Source organism: Lutjanus erythropterus, chromosome 19 (assembly GCF_056507025.1).
Source record: "Lutjanus erythropterus isolate fLutEry1 chromosome 19, fLutEry1.hap2, whole genome shotgun sequence".
In the NCBI taxonomy this organism is placed as follows: domain Eukaryota; kingdom Metazoa; phylum Chordata; class Actinopteri; order Lutjaniformes; family Lutjanidae; genus Lutjanus; species Lutjanus erythropterus.
Genome location: NC_139335.1, coordinates 10,953,371 through 10,972,717, shown reverse-complemented (window position 1 = coordinate 10,972,717; position 19,347 = coordinate 10,953,371). Strand labels below are relative to the sequence as shown.

At 37.6% G+C, this 19,347-nt stretch overlaps 3 protein-coding genes, 1 long non-coding RNA gene and 1 pseudogene across 5 annotated transcripts; 2 read left to right on the top strand and 3 right to left on the bottom strand.

Moving 5' to 3' along the window:
- Positions 1–6,568: 6,568 nt before the first annotated feature.
- Positions 6,569–7,693, top strand: LOC146309322 (hemoglobin subunit alpha-1-like). Its single transcript, XM_084743533.1, has 3 exons — positions 6,569–6,728; positions 6,834–7,041; positions 7,472–7,693. Exons 1-3 carry the CDS (start codon positions 6,634–6,636, stop codon positions 7,598–7,600), a joined length of 432 nt encoding a protein of 143 aa, XP_084599659.1. The 5' UTR covers positions 6,569–6,633; the 3' UTR covers positions 7,601–7,693.
- Positions 7,694–8,992: 1,299 nt separating this feature from the next.
- LOC146309321 (hemoglobin subunit beta-like) lies at positions 8,993–9,799 on the bottom strand. Its single transcript, XM_084743525.1, has 3 exons — positions 9,642–9,799; positions 9,302–9,524; positions 8,993–9,203 (listed from the first exon to the last, which is right to left on the bottom strand). The coding sequence occupies exons 1-3, from the start codon at positions 9,731–9,733 to the stop codon at positions 9,075–9,077; spliced, it is 444 nt and encodes a 147-aa protein (XP_084599651.1). The 5' UTR covers positions 9,734–9,799; the 3' UTR covers positions 8,993–9,074.
- A 4,960-nt stretch (positions 9,800–14,759) lies between these two features.
- LOC146309320 (hemoglobin subunit alpha-A-like) lies at positions 14,760–15,732 on the bottom strand. The gene is made up of 3 exons (XM_084743534.1): positions 15,575–15,732; positions 15,242–15,449; positions 14,760–14,996 (listed from the first exon to the last, which is right to left on the bottom strand). Exons 1-3 carry the CDS (start codon positions 15,667–15,669, stop codon positions 14,868–14,870), a joined length of 432 nt encoding a protein of 143 aa, XP_084599660.1. The 5' UTR covers positions 15,670–15,732; the 3' UTR covers positions 14,760–14,867.
- A 1,214-nt stretch (positions 15,733–16,946) lies between these two features.
- LOC146309318 (hemoglobin subunit beta-A-like) lies at positions 16,947–17,773 on the top strand (annotated as a pseudogene). The gene is made up of 3 exons (XR_014772393.1): positions 16,947–17,106; positions 17,273–17,481; positions 17,542–17,773. The product of XR_014772393.1 is annotated as a hemoglobin subunit beta-A-like (transcript).
- On the bottom strand, positions 16,960–17,319 carry LOC146309319 (uncharacterized). Its single transcript, XR_014772394.1, has 2 exons — positions 17,216–17,319; positions 16,960–17,130 (listed from the first exon to the last, which is right to left on the bottom strand). It is a non-coding gene; the product is annotated as an uncharacterized LOC146309319 (long non-coding RNA).
- Positions 17,774–19,347: the final 1,574 nt, after the last annotated feature.

Below are 19,347 nucleotides of genomic sequence, written 5' to 3'. Positions count from 1 at the left end.
GTATTGCGTGCGGTCGTTAAAGCTAGAGTGGGTGATGTCATCGCTAGAGTGGAGAGGGGGTACAAAATCATCCAGAAATTTTCTCTTCAACTCGCCGCTACGGCCACACCTTTCACTCTACATACACAATTTTTACAGCATTTTGTAGGAAAAGCCGTGCTGGTCGCAGAGGTGTGACCGCCGAAGCCAATGGACAAACGGTTTGGGCTGAGCGGGGTCCGAAAGGGCGCCAAGTCGAACCGGCTGCCCTATTCGCTCCCATGTTAAGCGAGAGCCCAACATTTCTGGAAGAAAGCAGATGATCCCTGTTTTTTCCATCGCCCTACCGGCCTCATTTTTCACACTACAGAAATAAAATTTGCACCACCGCGTTCGCCATCTCGTCCTCTCACTCACCGTATCCCGTGTTTAGCTGTAGCAATTACGGTTGTTTGTTAAACGGCTGGAGTTTGAGTGGTACGTTTTCTCAATTTTTGCCTTTGTTTGGAGTATTTGAAATTGAATGTGCGGTTGCTTGCAGGCGATTGGCTGATTCAACCAACAGCAGTTAGGCTGAAATTGACCAATCGCCTGTGTGTTACAGAACATTCAAATTTGAATACTGAGAGGACCTGAGTTCTTAAAACCTCATGCAGCGACAATTACACCTGAAGCAGCTCAAGGTTTGAAATGACTAGCAGTTTAGAAAGACTGTTTATCTATCTCTGTCTGCCACTCTCCATACCTGTCTGTCTTTCTGTCTCTCTAGAATTGAATGTGCTGTTGCTTGCAGGCGATTGGCTGATTCAACCAACAGCAGTTAGGCTGAAATTGACCAATCGCCTGTGTGTTACAGAACATTCAAATTTGAATACTGTGAGGACCTGAGTGAAAACCTCATGCAGAGACAATTGCGCCTGAAGCAGTTCCAGGTTTGAAATGACTAACAGTTTAAAAAGACTGTTCCTCTATCTCTGTCTCTCTAGCTCTGTCTGCCTAGAATTGAATGTGCTGTTGCTCACAGGCGATTGGCGGATTCAACCAACAGCAATTAGGTCCTCTCAGTATTCAAATTTGAACGTTCTGTAACACACAGGCGATTGGTCAATTTCACCAGCCTGAGTTCTTAGCAGTTAAAACCTCATAGAGAGACAATTACACCTGAAGCAGGTCAAGGTGTTTGAAATTATCAGTTTAAAAAGTCTGTCTGTCTGTCTCTCTCTGTTGCTCTGCATGTCTGTCTTTGTCTCTCTGTCTGTCTGTGTCTTTCTGTGTCCACCTTGGACATTTTAGACTGCAGTCTTTTTTAACTGTCAATAAATTCAAAGTTTCAGTTGCTTCATGTAAAATTGTTACCTTTCTTTCTTCAGATTTAGTTCTTTCAGCTTTCTAACATTCAAATTTTACACATAATTATAACATTATTGTATTTTCATATCAGCTATTCAGCGTGGCTTTGGCTTTTTAACTAATATTCAAATATTCTACATGATTCAAATATCGATTTATTGTCAGCGCAGCTATTCAGAGTGGTTTCAGTGTTTCAATAAAAATTCAAATATTATACTAAATTCAAATATTAATTTATTTTCATGGCAGGTATTCAGTGTGGCGTGATCCTTTCTTCAAACATTCAAACATTTCACATAATTCAAACCTTCTTATATCATTCAGGCAGCTATTCGGTGTGGCGTCAGCCTTTCTACATACATTCAAACATTCAAATCGTTCAAAACTTTATTGTATTCAAGGCAGCATTGCAGTTTGGCTTCAGCTTGAAGCATTCACACCCGCAATTTCTTCAGAAATTGCTTTTCTAGTTAATTATGAAATATTGTTAAAGTAAGTGTTAGTAGTAATTGCAATTGACGCCGTGAAATTGCTGAAAACAACTAACAGAAAGTTAAGCGGCTAATGGTTTTTAAGAAAACTACAATAGGAAGGCAGCCAATTTTACTGGGGAAGAAGAAGACGGTGAATTGAGTGATTTAGCACGCTCGGTCATTGGCTGGAAGTGCCTCTTAAACGCAGGCGCCGTAGGACCTCGGACAGCTCCCTGTGGCCCAAACAGAAAAAAGTTCCTCCTCTGAAATCAAACCCTCACGATGCTGTTTTTGCGTTTTTTGTTGGTTTTTTTTCGAAACTTTGTGGAAAGAGGTTGCAACAGCTGAGCTGAGCTCCATTAATCAAAGAATATTTAGAGATTTTTTATTATTATTTTTTAGTTATTTCTATGCTGAAGACTCAAAAAGAGTTTTGAACATTTCCCCCTTTCTCCACCCACTCTGCCCTTTTATAGTCGTAACTTCTCCGATAAATAATATAATTCCATTTATTTATTTTTTAAAATGTTGTAGCTGTTAGATAGAAGTGTTGTTTTCCTCTTCTTATTAGGGCCACAGACTGAGAAATGCAACCATTAATGATGAACCACAGCTAGTATCATTATGTAACACTTTTACCAATTTAATCAGGGATTTCCCAACATTAAAAAGTAAACATTTCAAAAATAGAATCTAAACGAATCTCATCAAAGGCTTTCATTAAAGGACCAGTGTGTAATAATTACAGGAATTTATGTACATAAATGAGATATATAAAAGTATGTTATTTATTATTATCAATCAACGTAAACTCATGATCTACATGTTCCCGTTACTTTAGAAATAGCCATTTATAGTTACATACTGTCAGGTCAACTTGCGGAGATTATCATTCTGCGCCGTCTACGGCAGCGCAGAGCGGACAAACTAGTTAACAGTGAGTCTTGGGAAGCCCATGGCGACCTTACGTAGACGCCGCAGCGTAAACACGGAAGTAGACGGGGAGGATAGACGCGGGTGATTGCTGGCAGACCATTTAGCGTTGTGAACCTTGACTGGCACAGTTTTGACAAATGGAGGATCATACATACACTGTACCAGAACAAAAAGCAGCGGACACTGAATCCCCGTCATCCAAGAAGCGGAGACGCGAAGAAAGTAAACGCAAGCATGACAGGAAACAGCAAAAACACGAATCAACATCGGCATAGCGTTTACACGATGGAAGTCGCTGATGGAGGACAAACGTTTTCACAGTGACGCCGAGGTTGCCTGTTTTCTGCTGGACAGGTAAGTCATCCTACACACATAATTGTAGTTTGTTGTGAGATAGCTTTCGCTCGCCATTTTGTCCGCTGACGGCCACCGTACTCATGGTGAGCGAGTGGGGCGGTGTCGGGGTAAATCCTCTTAGTTGCAATCTAAGGTTTGAACGCTATATGCCACTGGAGATCACACACTTCTCCTTTAAATCGACAATAAAAAAAATTCCCATCCTTTTTAGTCAACTCATAATTTTCAATAATCTCCAACAACTGCCTAGTGTTATTACCAGTATAACAACCATGTAGAAAACCTGACTGATCTTGATGGATAATGCTTATTATCACACTCTTCAGTCTTTTGGCTATACATTTTGCAAGTATTTTGACATCATAATGTTGGAGTGTTACTGATCTCCAATTATTAAGGTTCATGTGGTCCTTAAATTGGCCATTGGGTTTCTGCTTGGGTAAAAATGAAAGAATTAGGTGAGTACCCAACATTATATGAGGAATCATTGATAAACCTCAGTGGGTATTCTATCTATTCCAGACGTTTTCCCTGGTTTAAAAGACAATGCATACATCCTTCCAGGAGTGCTGTGCCTCACGTTCATAGTCATGTGGTAAGCTGGCAGCTTTTTTCTTTATACCAAAACTATATGCTCGTTTAATGGAGAAGCATGACTTCTTTATAATATTGAAAGATGGAGCATGTATGGGAAGGAAATGGCAGTGACGAATGGTAGTCCACTAGAGGGCGCTCCAGCTTTATCATATACAACCATGTACGATCAGTTTGGAGCTCTGGGTGTCTCAATATATAACTGTTGATATACAGATAGATTTTTCTCATATAACAGCGTCAGAAAAGATGAAAACATTTGGTGGTTATAGTAGGTCTTGACCCAGTGTTTTGAATTTTTACGAATTGAGCCAATAACCAAATCAGAGGGTTTTTTTCTGAGTTACTGCCAAAGGTACTAACGTCATACAGTAGAAAACTCCCATTTTATTCATTCATTCATTCATTTTATTTAACAAGGCAAATGCAACGAGGAAACCCCACAACAGCAAGTGGATTTCTGCTTGATTAACTTTTTCACAAGCAACTTACTGTGACGGCAATTTATGAAGGTCTTGTCAATAAAGCTCCTTGATGTATTTATTTGTCACTTGAGGATTTTTGGCATGTACTTGTGCATGACCAGCGATGGAATGTAATTAGGTAAATGTACTGAAGTACTGTGCTTAAGTACAAATTTGATATACTTCTTTTCAGGCTACTTACTCCACTACATCTCGTATTCTTTACTTCGCTACATTTGTCTGACAGAAAAGAGTCTTACAGAAAACATTTGAAGCATTAATAAATAGTAACGGACTTTATCTGTGATTCTGTTCTGTCAAAAATGTGCTCAGCAATGTTCAGCAATAGTGTCAGTGCAAATTTTTCTTCTGTTGTCTCACTTTGCATTTTGTTAATCGATAAAAATAAACGATTACATAAGCATTCTTACTTCACAGCATTTCTTCACACCCGCCCAAATCTTTTGCACAGTACTGTATATTTAAAGTTTTAGGCAGCTGTGAAGGAATGCTGTAAAATCTAAATCAAATCAATATTTAGTGTGACCATCAAAACAGCATCAGTTCTTGTAGGTCAAGGGTCTGCAACCTGAGGCTCCAGAGCCACATGTAGCTCTTTAGCTCCTCTCCAGTGGCTGCCTGAGACTGGCAAAAAATATATATGGAAATGAATAACATTATATTTTTAAAATATGTTTCATGTTTCATTGTTGTAGGTCTATGAAAAAGTTGAGACAGCTCAAAATTTCAAGCCAACATACTACATACATATAATACATTAGTTTTGAACCCAAGTCAAATTCTTCAGTTTTGAAAAAGTTTGACCAACTGATCTTTTGTTGAGATAATTTACTTTTCTTCTTTAGATAAATTTAAATATTTTAATTTTAGAATTTCCAAAATATTGTATTTAAAAAATTATAGTGTGAACCTTTTTTTTTTTTTTTTTTTTTTTTGAGTTTCTCTAACTTTAACTTTTACTGTAAATTTATCTAAGGAAGAATAGTAAATTATCTCAACTAAAGGTCAGCAGAAAGTTTGTAAAAGTTTGAGGTGGACACAAAACTCAAAAATCTACTGCAGCCTATTGTTTCAGGTGTCTGTCCATAATTTATCTGCCTCAATAACCAATGGCAGCATAAATCAGCAAAAAAAAAAAAGTCCTTGGCAATTGAATTATTTATTCTCAAGCTCCTTCCAACAATGCTCCTACAAAATGAACCAAAAAATTACACAAATAAGAAAAAAAGAGAACCAATGACAATATTTTAACAATATTTTATCAGTTTTAAAATGAATCCGTTTGAATGTGTGACGACACAGCCTCATGGCCCAGTGGTTCTCAGCAGCCCAATAAGGAAATGACTCCACTAAACGCACATAAGACAACCGGACAGGTCTAATTGATATTAATTGATGACAGAGAGACAATGAAGTAACTGCAGCTGTAATTGATAGAGGCAAGTAACTGCACTACATAGAGTAATGCTAGTAGTGTGGCACCCTGTATACTTTCTCAAAGTTATCTTGTTCCCCTCCATGTTAGGAAGCTTTCAAAGGGTGGATCCCAGTTCTCCTTCAGATAAGCGTATTGGCACGAACGTCACCGCAAATGACCTCACTCTTCGTGTTGGTATCAGCTGATAATTAAATCATTGAATATTAATTAATTGGAGAGCCTAGATTTCAAATCAGTACGCCTGGAAGGCCGTTTATTTTGTATAGTTTAACTTCGTTTGCCAATCTATTCTCTAAATTTTGATTTAGACCAAGTTATTTTACTGTTAATGTAGCCTATAATAGCACATTATGGTAATGTGTTGTAAATGAAATTACTAAGAGTTTAAATTTAGGGGGAAAGTAAACTGTCGTTACTGAGAATAAACAGCTATAAATAAAAAAAAAATAGTCTTTCGATTTTCATTCATTCATTCAACCTTTATTTATTTCTCGGGAATACATTGAGGGGTGGCCCTCATTTTCAATGATGCCGAGATTACAATTAGGCAACAAAGCAGAAATACTATAGAAACAGCAGAAAAAAAAATTAATTAACTGCACAAACCAGAGAATTTATGTTTTTCACGAATTTATTAACAGTAACAGTAGTATGTCACTCCAGGGTCGTGTTAACGAGGGGTTTTCGTACATCATCTAAAAAAGCATTATAATTTAAGTGCAAAGGCTCACAAAGCGTATTTCCCGTTTGGTCAAGTTAGTAATTTATCCAACTTGAGTTTCAGACGCTTTGAAAATTACTCATGAACAACATGTGCTTCCGTTGGGTATTTCAAACAAGTCTTCGGAGGCATCGCTTTTTTGTCTTTATCTCATACAAGCTGCAACATATCATTTGGCATTTGCCCAAATGCCAGCTTATCTTGGAGGTGCCCCGGGTGTGCCCATATGTGTTTGGTGTATAAAACTCCCCACAGTTTGGGCTGATCACAGCATTCAACATCAACCAATCAGCAGACACGATGAGTCTCAGTGACAAGGACAAGACCACTGTCAGGGCCTTCTGGGCTAAAATTGCCGGAAAGGCGAACGACATCGGCGCCGATGCTCTGGCCAGGTAAAGATGAAGATTTAAAAAAATGACGATGTGGATCAACATTGATTGATTAATTTCCATACGCACGAACTCATATATGTACCCTTTATTATTTTTTTTACCCAGGATGCTGACGGTGTATCCGCAGACCAAGACTTACTTCGCCCACTGGAAGGACCTGAGCCCTGGCTCTGCCCCAGTGAAGAAGCACGGGAAGACCGTGATGGGTGGAGTTGCAGATGCTGTGAGCAAAATTGACGACCTGAATGCAGGTCTGCTGAACCTCAGTGAGCTGCATGCCTTCACTCTGCGTGTGGACCCATCCAACTTCAAGGTAAATGTCACTGATGATGATTTACACAGGGCAGCGTTTCTCACACTATATTATTATGATGATTATTATTAATATTATTATTATTATTATTATTATTATTATTATTATTATTATTATGTTTCAAGTTACTTTAAACTTCAAGGTCGCGCCAGCATATAAGGTCAAATTGAGATGCAGTAGTTCCATCAAAATGCTGTTAAGTCATCGCTGTGTGAGGCAAAAGAAGAGAAAGGAGAAGATAAAAAAATAAGGCATGCACAGGGGGCGATGGTATTCTTTGACTTTTATTTTTAAGGATCTCACTTTGAAAAGTGCGCCTCGTGGTTCTTAGTCTTTTGATCTCGGCTCTTATACACCTAGCCCTAGTGTGCGATCATATGTTCTTTTAGGACTGGTGATTGGATTAAGTGTCATTTTCTTCTTTTGGCAGATCCTCGCTCACAACCTCCTTGTGGTCTTGGCCATCGCGTACCCCAACGACTTCACCCCTGAGGTCCATTTGGCTGTGGACAAGTTTCTGGCTGCTTTGGCTCGTGCCCTGTCTGAGAAGTTCCGATAAACTGCAAACAGGAGCAGAAGCAGGTGACGGACAGCATCATGGGCTTGGATACTCTGTCAGTCTGAATATGAATAAAGATCAAATGCAATGAAACTGTTTGTGAGCGAGTGAATTTCTTGCAGTCATGCAGGTCAAGAGTTTCAGGTCAGGGCAAAAGCATGCATGGTATAAGTTTAGTGATTCAACATTACTTAAACAGGCAATTGACAAAACTTAAAGAGCAGAGGGGTTTTCATACATCATCTAAAAAAGCATTATAATTTATGAAAAAGGGTTAAACACCTATTTGAGATTGACACTGACAATACGGATGTATTTATCATCTGTGTTAAAACCGAAGAACAAGAATTTAATAAACACTCTGCCGGAAGTATAAATCATATGTGCTGCAATTAATTATCAGCACATACATTTATGTGTGTGGGTGTACCTGTCACTTTCAAGATGTCATATGTATATACTAAAATACTATGAACACTATAAAATATATGCTAATATGCTTAAAAATGCACGACTAATAACAATACATTAATAAATACAACATTAATAAAAATTGCAGAATGAGCCATGAATTCCTGATAAAAATACATAAAACCGAAGAACAACAGAATTTAAAACGCACACACACACACACACACACACACACATATATCTATATATATCCCTATATCTATCTCTATCTCTCTCTCTATATATATATATATATATATATGTGTGTGTGTGTGTGTGTGTGTGTGTGTGTGTGTGTTTTAAATTCTGTTGTTCTTCGGTTTTATGTATTTTTATCAGGAATTCATGGCTCATTCTATTTTTATTAATGTTGTATTTATTAATGTTGTATTGTTATTATATATATATATATATATATATATATATATATATATATATATATATATATATATATATATATATATATATATATATATATATACACCAATCTTGCATTACTTAGGGATTACTGAAATGAAATACACCATAAGTATAAACTGCTACAGTTATTTTGGATGCATAAACACTGAATCTGTTATATTTTATTAGCTCCTCCGTGTATTTTACAGGAAACTTGTTGGTACTTAACATAATGTCATATAATCGTATTAATACATTCTAATACGTTATTTTGCATATTGCTTACAGCATTTTGGAAACAGTACTTTTCTTTTGATTCTTTATGCTGGTAATGCTAATGTACTTACGTACTTTTTTAATGCCGGACTTTTACTTGTATCTTATTTTTACATTGTGGAATTGAAACTTTAAATTGATTTAAATACTTCTTCCCCCACTGAACATAAGTAAATTAACGTTATAGACAAGGCTCTGACAATATCAATTTTACATCGTCCTGATATAACCATAAATATTGACAGGAAAAATAACACATTCAACATGTTGAATTTGCTTATTGTTTTATTTGCCTCTGAGACAAAAACAAAGAGCTTTCAAGGACATGATCAACTTGAGTTGCAGCTCTCTAGTGGTACTGCCTTCCCAGAGAGGACACCACCACGGCCAGGAACTTCTGGAAAGCTGCCTGGATTTCGCCGGTGAAAGCTGAACCCAACTTGGCAGCAACCACGATGGTCAGGCAGTCAGACAGCAGCTGAAACACAACAAGCATCAGAAAACATTAACGTGAAAAGTGGGTCGTTTTTGTTGTTGTTTGTTTGTTTTTCACATAAGTTAGCTCCTCAGCTTTACCTTGAAGTTATCAGGGTCAACGTGCAGTTTCTCGGAGTGCAGCACACTGAGCTCGGCATAGGCTTCCTTGATGTTGTCCATGTTCTTCACAGCCCGGTCCAGACCGTGCAGGATAGTTATTCCGTGCTTTGCGACCAACGGGTTTGAAGCAATAGCTTCGGCGTTGTAGAGGTTTCCAAAGTTTCCGAAATACCTCTGAGTCCAGGGGTAAACGATCAGACACCTGGGGAAACGTAAAGACATGCATAACTCGCAATTCTGACCATGTCCATGCACAGATTATTTCTTTTTGTGTATTAATGTTAATGAGAAGACCTAGAATACAGTAAACATCTCTCACCTGGAAAGAGCTGCGGCGCCCACGGCCTCATAGTCCATTTTGGAGAAGAGGTCCTGGATGGTGGCGCGCTCGAAATCTGTCCATTCGACCATTTTGTCGGCTCTAGATTTGTTTCACTAGTCCTGTGTCGATCAGTGACAGATGCTACTTATAAATGAACCGTGTCACTCCACCCAAGGTATGCTATTGGATGGAACAGGGCAGTGGGTTGGCCAAGAATTGCTTTACGGATTTGCAAAGATGATAAGCAAAGGACAGATGTGTTAGATTGGGCATGAAACTGTTCTGTATTTACATTAGCAATTTATCTGCTATAATCAGAGATAAGCTATATAAATGGGCTGGAATTCCATGTACCTTCAGGCTGGTAGTACTAAAACGAATTATCGTTTAAGGACGGGCTTATTTTTCGGAAGTATTTATTAATTAATTAATTAATTTATTTATTTATTTATTTATTCATATGTATATGTATAGCCTATACTTATTTATTTTAGGGGGGCTCTAAAACATCAGGTTCTGAAATATAAAAAAGAAGAAGAAGAAGAATACGCCAATGTTGTGTGTTTATTCGCTCAGTAAAATTTATAACAACAACAATTTACAACTTGTCTTTACTAAATAACACACACGCTGTTTGGAGTGTGTGCCACCGGGACAGCCACGCTGTCTATGGTTCCGACACTGAGCAGAGAAGATTGATAGACAAAAAAAAAAAAAAAAAAAAAAAAACGCCACTAGTTGTAAAGATAACTTTCGGCCCTGTAGGTCCACTTTCCCTGTCTATACACAGACAGAAGGGACATGTCAGGGAAGTTACGGGACAGACAATGAGAGAGTGTGTATGAGAGACAGGGAGTCACGCTGCAGAACTACGTGCCTACGATACACAAAACTCGGATGATTAATGAATGCATGAATAGCAGAAAAAACATGACGTGATTTTGCTCTTGAGTAACAAATGTATTCTTTGTAGCCGTCTGTTCTTAGCCTCTATGAAATGTCAGAGACAGTATTAACTGTTTGTAATAGTAACTGGAATATTTTTCGCAGTAATCCTGAAATTGTACTGTGTACTTCCCTGTATGCAAGCGCATACAGACGTGGTTTACTGAACCGTATCCTAACTAGTGTGCACCAAAGTAAAACAAATCCAGTAGAGGGCGCTGCCACATGTCAGGGAACTTTCCCGCTGTATGACAGGACTTGATGGAACAGTCTGGTGACGATGAGGGTAATGCGGGCCGCTTTACTGCAATATAACATCCAGTTATGTCACGTTTATAAAACCGCAACTGCCTAAATGCCCTTCTTCGACTCCAGTGTAGCCCATGTGTTTATCAGAGAGTGGTACGCTTGCAGACCTACAGTTTACACAATAAAAATGCATTTCTGTATTACCTACCAAGTGATTGCAATTTGACGTCCCTGTAATCATTCACAAGTTCAAAAGTAATTTCCCATATTTATTGCTCTGTTTTGTTATCATACTGTACAGCGTCATCTCCAAGTCTGTTTTCCCTCTCAGCTCAGTTTCGACGTTATGAAACGCAGGGCCTGTGATGTGCCACAACAATGTAGCTGTGCTGGCAAATAACCTGCAGTGCTACACACGATTCAGACACTGAAGTCGGGTCATCCACATTGTGTGCCCTGAAGTTGACAAATGTAACAGAAATGCGCTTATACCACACACTGTAATGGTCAGGTGTGGACACGTGGGCAGCCATGCGAAAGGAGACAACATACAGCACATGGTGTACTGGAACAACAGAACCTCGGACAGCTCCCTCGCCGCTCTTGATCAGGCCCGATCAGCGCAGCCGCAGCAACGGGATGTGGAGCTGTCTGAGGGACATAGTAGCTTTGATATGTGCAGACGCGTCATGCCCATTTAAGCTTTATAATAAAATTTTACGCTATCATCATTGTTTTTTTTAATATGATCATTTCAATACTGGTTCACTTATTAATGCTTACCTACCGCAGATTATCATGGGATAATATATGACTCATGAAGAACTAAGACCAGCCTTAATGTTTACGACATCAGCAAAGCATAAAGAGTCTATCAGATTAACAAACTATTAACATCTAGCTTTAATTATTTCATGTGTTAATTACAGTGGGTCGAAGCCATATTTGTGTTGTTGGCTTCTGTCTAAGGCATGCTCAGCATCGTAATGTTGTGACTTTTTTGGTGAGGTATGACAATAAACTGATTATTAAGTATATGTGGAGTGCAGGCTTAAGTTTCACTGTCCGCACTGACTTTATTTTTGTTGTTATGGCTGCTGTCTAAATCATGATCAACATTAATAATTTGTGATGATATCATTATGTTATGACTGTACTTGGTGAGATACTATCAGTGGTGGAAAGAGTACTTAAAATCTGTACTCAAGCACGAGTACTGTTATATTGCTAAAATATTACTCCATTACAAGTAAAAGTACTAGTGTTCGAAATATACTTCAGTAAAAGTACAAAGTAATTGTCTAAAAAACTACTCAGAGTATTAGTTACGTTTACGTCACTTCTCCATAGGGTTGTAAATTATGTGCTTTTTCCTGAGCCAGTAGTTGAAAATGCTAACAACTGATTAATCATTAATACATTTATAACATACATAACACATTATATTTTCCTAATTTTCATATTTCTGTCATTTTTTTTCCTCATTTTAATGGCTCCATCAGACAAAACAATATCAAATGAAGTGCAGTTACTTCCATGACTATTGATTAAACATCAATGAATACATTTCTAATTGGGTAAATTCTTAATGGCACGATTCACGATTAATCATTAACATCTTTACTCCAAATGTTTACTGCTGCACCATTTTGTTTGGTTTTTCAGTTGTATGTCTTTGTTTTCATTGGCTTGTTTGTGATCAGATCACTTGATTGGCTACAGAAATGCAAATAAAAGGTTTGGAGTGCTCAGTACTCAACTATGATTTGGAAAGGAACTATGGTGAAATTATTACTTAAGTACAAGTAAAAGTACAGACGTGAAAATCTGCTCATCAAAGTACAAGTACCCCAAAAAACTACCCAAATACCCAAGACACCGAACCCTTAGATAGGGGAGACCGCGGGGATGATACTTTTTTGTTTGAGCAAGTGTAACTCAGTGGTTCTTTGTGCTAGAGATCTCAAATTTTGACATGTGGTGCCCATATTTGTCTGCTATAAATGACATACACTTGGACTTCTACTACACCATCACAGATTATGTAAATTAATGTCAAATACAAAGAGGTATGTTGTTACAACCAACCCCAGTACCGGGGTGAGTTGCAACACTACTTGAGGATGGATGTAACAATTAAATTATTATGCTTAAAAAAGATCCACACTAATAAATGTATGGAAGCACTTTAATGAATAATAAAGAAGGAACCATAAACTTGTAAGACTACAAAAATAATAATAATAAAATAAAGTGCCATGGAGTTCTTATCCCAGGACTGGGGGTGCTTACAGTTGTATTGAACTGCCAACTGGTAGGCAAACTTCCTGACCTAAGAAACACATCAGAAATACACGTTATCAACTATTTTTTGCTATTATTTATTACTGTTACTCTTTTTGTGTATCATATTGCAAAGTGTAAGCACTTAAGCATCTTGTTACCTCTCAAGGGTTTAAGCCATAGTACATGTCAGCTGCTTCCTTAAGTACTCAGCCACAAGTTCCTCCTGTTCCTCACTGAAGACCTTCTGGCTACTACGGTAGCCTACATGGGGCTTCTCACTGTTACCCTCTTCTCTTAGCTTCTCTGCAGCTTTACAATATCTGTATGAGGTAACGTGGCAGATGTTGTGGGCCTTGGTGACTTGTCTCAAATATGTTCCGTGAATGACTTCAGCTGCTGCCTTCTGCAGAACTTCTGCAGGGACACCCGTCTGTTTTACACTTCCACTGCCTAGGCATGCTGTAAAAAGAAGACCAGTACAAAATGTTAACATAAAGGGAAGGTTGTAACACTTTTTAAGAACAGTTACAACCCTCCCTGTGCCAGGCAGCCATTAAAAAGCTAACCATTTTTAGCATTTAGCTTCAAAGCTAGCACTAATGCAACACATCAAATTAAACTAGAGAAACTACTACTTGAGCTTATGTAAGTGAAACAATTGTATCTACAACACAATGGACACTATGCAAACAATATTTGTGATGAAAATTTTTACTTTCTTACCTGAAAAATCGTTTTTTGGCTCCAGAACAGACAGTTTTCAACTCAGAGACATGAGGCTTCACCAGTGAGCTCAATTTGTAAGTGGGCATGGACTGTATTGGTGACATCAGCTCGTTTCTGATTGGTCAAACTGAGAGGGTTACAACTATCCCTTTGTTACAACCATCCCCGGTCTCCCCTACTAGTGGCGCCACTAGAGGTGGCAGCCCTTTCACTCTGACATATCCTCATGCAAACAGGTCCTGTTTGTGCATGTGTGTATATATAGTGGGAAAACATGTTATTTCCCCAATTGGGATCAATGAAGTATGCCTTCTTCCTCTTCTTCCTTCATTCGTCAAGCAGCTGCTAATCCTCAAGAAAGGATGGCTGGTCTGATGTCGAGGCAGAGAGGACCCAGTGAACTTGGAGAGAGTTAGGGATTCCTAACTCTTTGGAGGAGGCTGAGGAGTTTGTAAAATAGGTTACTGCTCAGTCTGAGGTGGCTGTGATTGTGATGTACAGTCTCATCGGTAGTCGTGCTGCTTCCTATCACTGTGTTTGAAAATACAGCTATGCCATGTTGCCAAGTTCTTTTCATCTGAGGCTGTGTTCTCTAAATTAGTTTGGATTGTAGATATAGTTCTTTCATGTGATTTTTTTTTTTTTTTAAGTATTTACTTTGTATGAAAAATATTTATTAATTGTAATGCCACATCGTCTTTTCCAAACAATGAAGTGAGTTATATTCTGACAGCCTCTCAATATTATTCATAGTTTTCTGCATAGACACAAAATCTTAACGAATTCCTAACTTAATACTACTCTGTCACCTTGAGAGCAATAACAATCAAATAATATTTAATAATAATGTATAGAAAGGGTGGCGTGGGGCATAATTACACTAAGAAGAAGAGACGGACATCTGGACAATTCATATTTATTAGGTTTATTCACCAAGCCCTTGCATTATAGGGATATAGACATTGCTGTGGACGACATGCCGCATGTATGCAGTCGATGCTCTTGGATCACTGGAGTTTAGCGGTATCTCTCGGCCAGAGCCAAGGCCAGGTTCTGCAGGAACTTGTCAAGGGAGCAGTGGACCTCTGGAGTGAAATCCCCGGGGAAGTACATGCCCACAGCTAAGATGATGTTGTGGGCCAGGATCTGCGGGTGTGCAATAAATAAATAAATTAAAGTCAACAACAATGAAAAAACATATCTTGATTTCCCTTGTAGCCTACCTTGAAGTAGATAATCAGATATTTTAAGTAACACGTCAATGCTCGTCTAAAAATATTTGGCTACATTTCTAAATGGTTTAGCAACTAAAGATGACCTGTTTTCATGTTTAAGCTAGTTCCAGCTACAATAGTACTCTGCTGCATTGGTCGCTTGTACACTGAGCTTACCCTGAAGTTGGCAGGATCCACTCTGAGCTTGAAGGCATGCAGCTCGCTGAGTCCACTCATAGCACCAACAAGGTCATCAATCTTGCCAATGGCTTCTCCAACGGCTGCCATGATGACTCCACCGTGTTTTCTCACTTGCGCGGAGGTAGGACCCACATCAGCCCAGTGGGAAAAATAGGTCTTGGTCTGAGGGTATGCAGTCAGCATCCTGTCAAACATGGATAAAATCAAGACGAATAAATGACAAAAAATGAACAGCATGTATATTGTGTTTATCTACACAATGACAAAATAAATACAATAATAATAATGAAGAAATAAATAAAAGCTTACCTGCTCAGAGCTTCGCCTCCAATATCAGCGGCCTTCGGGGACACTTTATCCCAGAGAGACTGCACAATGCGCTTGTCTTTTCCAGAGAGACTCATGACTGCCTTTTCTTCAAGTCTTCTAAACTGAAAGAAAATATTCTCATATGAAGATCCTGGTCAACAGCCTTTTTTATATCAAACAAGATTGCACCACACCCCAGTATCAAATGCAAACCACACCTCCGCGAGAGAAATTGCCAGAAGTTTCCCAGCTCGTTTTTGAGATAAAGTAACCACTCCCTGTTCACGTATATATTTTTATGACTCATTTATTTTGTGTAATTTTTAAATATCATGGATTTGAATTCGTCTGAAGATATATGCTGAAACATACAGTGCATCGTGTAAGACAAAAGACAATACTTTGTCATTTGAGAGGTTGCACTTTATGGGCAGTGTGTGGACAGCCGTCCCAAATAATTTTCACAGGTTTTGATGTGCACAAAGAAATCTTGAATAGGCAAACTTCTGTTGAAAAAAAAATTGTGGAAACGTCTCATGAAATATCCAAACACCGAGATAACTAAATCAGTATTACAAACACATACAGATTACAAAATAGCTCTGGCAATCAACACTTTGATATACAGGTTTTCAAAGAAAAGTTAAATAATAATGATTAAAAAAAAGAAACTACAAAGAAGAAATTGGTCATGAAAAGAGAGACAATTACAAACTCAAAAGGGAACTTTGTAACAAAATGAAAATAACCCAACATAACTGATATGATGGAGATTTTCTTTGTATTTTAATAAGGTGTTTAGTTTTTTAGCCTTCGGTAGCCCATAAACATAAACACAGTGCAAAATGGGTTATTTTAATACAGTGAAGTTTAAAGATAAGTGAAAGACAGGACAAACGGCATTTCACAATAATATCAGTATATTGTTATTAACGTGCTTATAAAGACGGATTACAGAAAGATTTTAATCATGGAGCCGATAATTAATGAACATTTAGGAGCTGGTGCACAAACTTCAGCCGATTTTGGGAAAATTTATTCTAAAACTAGTTTTCATGTATATTTTGTTGAAATAAAACTAAGTCACGTAAAAATCAGTCTTAGCAATATTTTGACATTTGGTCTTATCAGTTTTCTTTTTGTTGTTGTTGTTGTTGTTGTTGTTGTTTTTTGTTTTTTTCTTTTCCAACAGTAGGCCTACTAACAAAGATCGTATCTGACTAATCGCAACAAGCCAATATTTCGTCTGTGGTCCAATCAGATGCTTCCCGTGCTGAGAGGTGTGGCACTGAGTAATTAATAAAAACCCGAAAAAGACTGGCTTTTTTTTTTTTTTTTTTTTTTTTAAGTTTGTGATAAAAGTTTATTTATTTATTTTTTGTTTGTTTGTTTGTTTGTTTGTTTTTGAAAAAAACTTGAGAAAACCTTAACGTCGTCATCATGGTCGACTGGACAGATGCTGAGCGCAGTGCCATCGTATCCCTGTGGGGAAAGATCGATGTGGGTGAAATTGGACCCCAGGCTCTGACCAGGTGAACTGTCTTTTCTTTTGACATCTGAATTTCAGAAAAAAAGTAATTTTTTTTACACAGGTTCTTTTCATTTTTAAACATGTTGTTATTCCTCCACAATATCACTGACCTTTATTTCTTTGGAAAATTTTAAGTGTTTTCTTTATCATGATTCGTGTCATTCCAGGCTCCTGATTGTGTATCCGTGGACTCAACATTTGGCGACATTTCCACTATGCCGCCATCCTCGGAAACACTAAGGTGGGCGACCATGGCAAAATAGTGATGGGTGGGCTGGACAGAGCTGTGAAGAACTTGGACAACATCAAGAATGCGTACTCCGAGCTGAGCGTGATGCACTCTGAGAAACTTCATGTGGATCCTGACAACTTTAGGGTATGTTACTGCCTCTGACGCTCCCTAAACCATTCATCATGAATCGATCGAAGTGATCAGCTTACTTAATAAAACTCCGTCTGTCATTGCTCTCATTTTAGCTGCTTGCTGAATGTGTGTGTGGGTGCCAAATTTGGCCCCTCCGTCTTCACCGCCGATATCCAAGAAGCCTGGCAGAGGTTCCTGTCTGTGGTGGTCTCTGCTCTGGGCAGACAGTACCACTGAGGATCTGGACACGCAGTTCACATTCAAATGATTTATAACAGTTCGACAAGTGTTTCCAAAATGTCTCACACACTGCCTTGAAGCTGTTGCCAAATGCACCAAATAAAACTCAAATTAAATACATATATCTGTGATCATTTGTATTTTAATAAGCTTTTATTCATTTTCATCTTCTTAGAGACAGACAAGTATCTAGAAATGTTAATATGACATATTTTTGGTTCACAAACGTCGAGATTCTATGCATCCCTGGTTTCTGGACTACGACTGTATATATCTTTACAGTAGGGATTTACGTACATCAAAATTTAACACCATCAGCCAACAAATAATCAACTAGAATTAGAATCTGTACTGCTTTAGTTGTTTATAATACTTTTAACACAATGTGAACAAGGGGCTTTTGATCTCCCCTTTAAACTCAGACAATCAGTTCTGTTGCTTTGAGACTAAACTCATTATCTACATCTTAACAACCCACAAGCCCACTTGGATTTTAAAAAATATTTTGAATATAAATAATACTAATAAAATATTAGCCCAATAGTTATAAATAAGGGGTAATCTTGGGAAGACCGTCTTGGATCGATTTTATTGTCTATCGTTTACCATCTTACGGTGTTTCACCACTTGAGAAGATGAAGAAAATTGAGTGGGTCAGTGGTAAATTAAATTATTTGCTTTGACTTATCTTTGCAAAGAATTCGTTTCTCTGGCTTCTTTAAAATGTGCAGTTTGATATAAATGGGTGCAGCCATCTGAAATTAAAGATAACAGTACATCAAAATACTGTATCATGAGGGCGATAAATTGTGGAACTTCTGCAAAGTTATGATAGCCCAATGCACTAAACATTATATTAACATAACTGGTTTGGCCTTTTATCGTGTTTTTAAGATATTTAACTTAATTAATTTGAAACGTAAATTGATTATTACTGTAACCGGAAGAGTTTCACTATTATTATTATTATTATTATTATTATTATTATTATTATTATTATTATGCGTTATAAACTAAAGTGGACAGTCCTGACAATACTAGGGTTGGAACTTATTTCACCCCTGACAACTATAACCTCATTATTTATTCTATCTATATCTATTCTATTATTTATACCACAACTGTGCACTACTAACTGTCATACAGTAACACATACATTAACGAGCATCGTGCAATATAGACATAATTATTACACGATTACATATGATTGCAGCTTGATGCACATTTTGTGCATAACTTTACATCCATTCTCGAGTTTTTTAGCTGTTTCTTTTCCATAAATTACAGTTTTACATTTATATATCGCTGTTACACATAGTAGATAATGCACGTGCACTTTTACACACTTCTTATTGTATCTATTTGTTATTATTGTTTTATTATCTCTTCTATATATTGTAGTAAATTGTTTTACATACTTCTTATTCCTACATATTTTTTCAATTCTTGAACGGGAGCACGTATAATGTCGACAACCTCCAAACCTTGAGGCTGCATACTGATGCCTTCAGTATGGTTTCCACAATCAACCAAAATGCGCCATCTGGCGGATGTGCTGTAACATGGAAAATATAACCTTTTGAGCCTAAAAAGCGTATTTGAATTATAGAACAATTTAAGTGTAAAACTGCTAGTTAC

What these genes read in the sequence shown, in the direction of transcription:
- LOC146309322 (XM_084743533.1), top strand. Translation starts at nt 6,634, where the DNA reads ATGAGTCTCAGTGACAAGGACAAGACCACTGTCAGGGCCTTCTGGGCT. An exon ending in GGCGCCGATGCTCTGGCCAG is followed by an intron (nt 6,729 to 6,833) that starts GTAAAGATGAAG and finishes TTTTTTACCCAG; the next exon opens with GATGCTGACGGTGTATCCGC. An exon ending in TGGACCCATCCAACTTCAAG is followed by an intron (nt 7,042 to 7,471) that starts GTAAATGTCACT and finishes TTCTTTTGGCAG; the next exon opens with ATCCTCGCTCACAACCTCCT.
- LOC146309321 (XM_084743525.1), bottom strand. Translation starts at nt 9,733, where the DNA reads ATGGTCGAATGGACAGATTTCGAGCGCGCCACCATCCAGGACCTCTTC. An exon ending in GGCGCCGCAGCTCTTTCCAG is followed by an intron (nt 9,525 to 9,641) that starts GTGAGAGATGTT and finishes ACGTTTCCCCAG; the next exon opens with GTGTCTGATCGTTTACCCCT. An exon ending in TTGACCCTGATAACTTCAAG is followed by an intron (nt 9,204 to 9,301) that starts GTAAAGCTGAGG and finishes GTTGTGTTTCAG; the next exon opens with CTGCTGTCTGACTGCCTGAC.
- LOC146309320 (XM_084743534.1), bottom strand. Translation starts at nt 15,669, where the DNA reads ATGAGTCTCTCTGGAAAAGACAAGCGCATTGTGCAGTCTCTCTGGGAT. An exon ending in GGAGGCGAAGCTCTGAGCAG is followed by an intron (nt 15,450 to 15,574) that starts GTAAGCTTTTAT and finishes CATGTTTGACAG; the next exon opens with GATGCTGACTGCATACCCTC. An exon ending in TGGATCCTGCCAACTTCAGG is followed by an intron (nt 14,997 to 15,241) that starts GTAAGCTCAGTG and finishes GCACACCCGCAG; the next exon opens with ATCCTGGCCCACAACATCAT.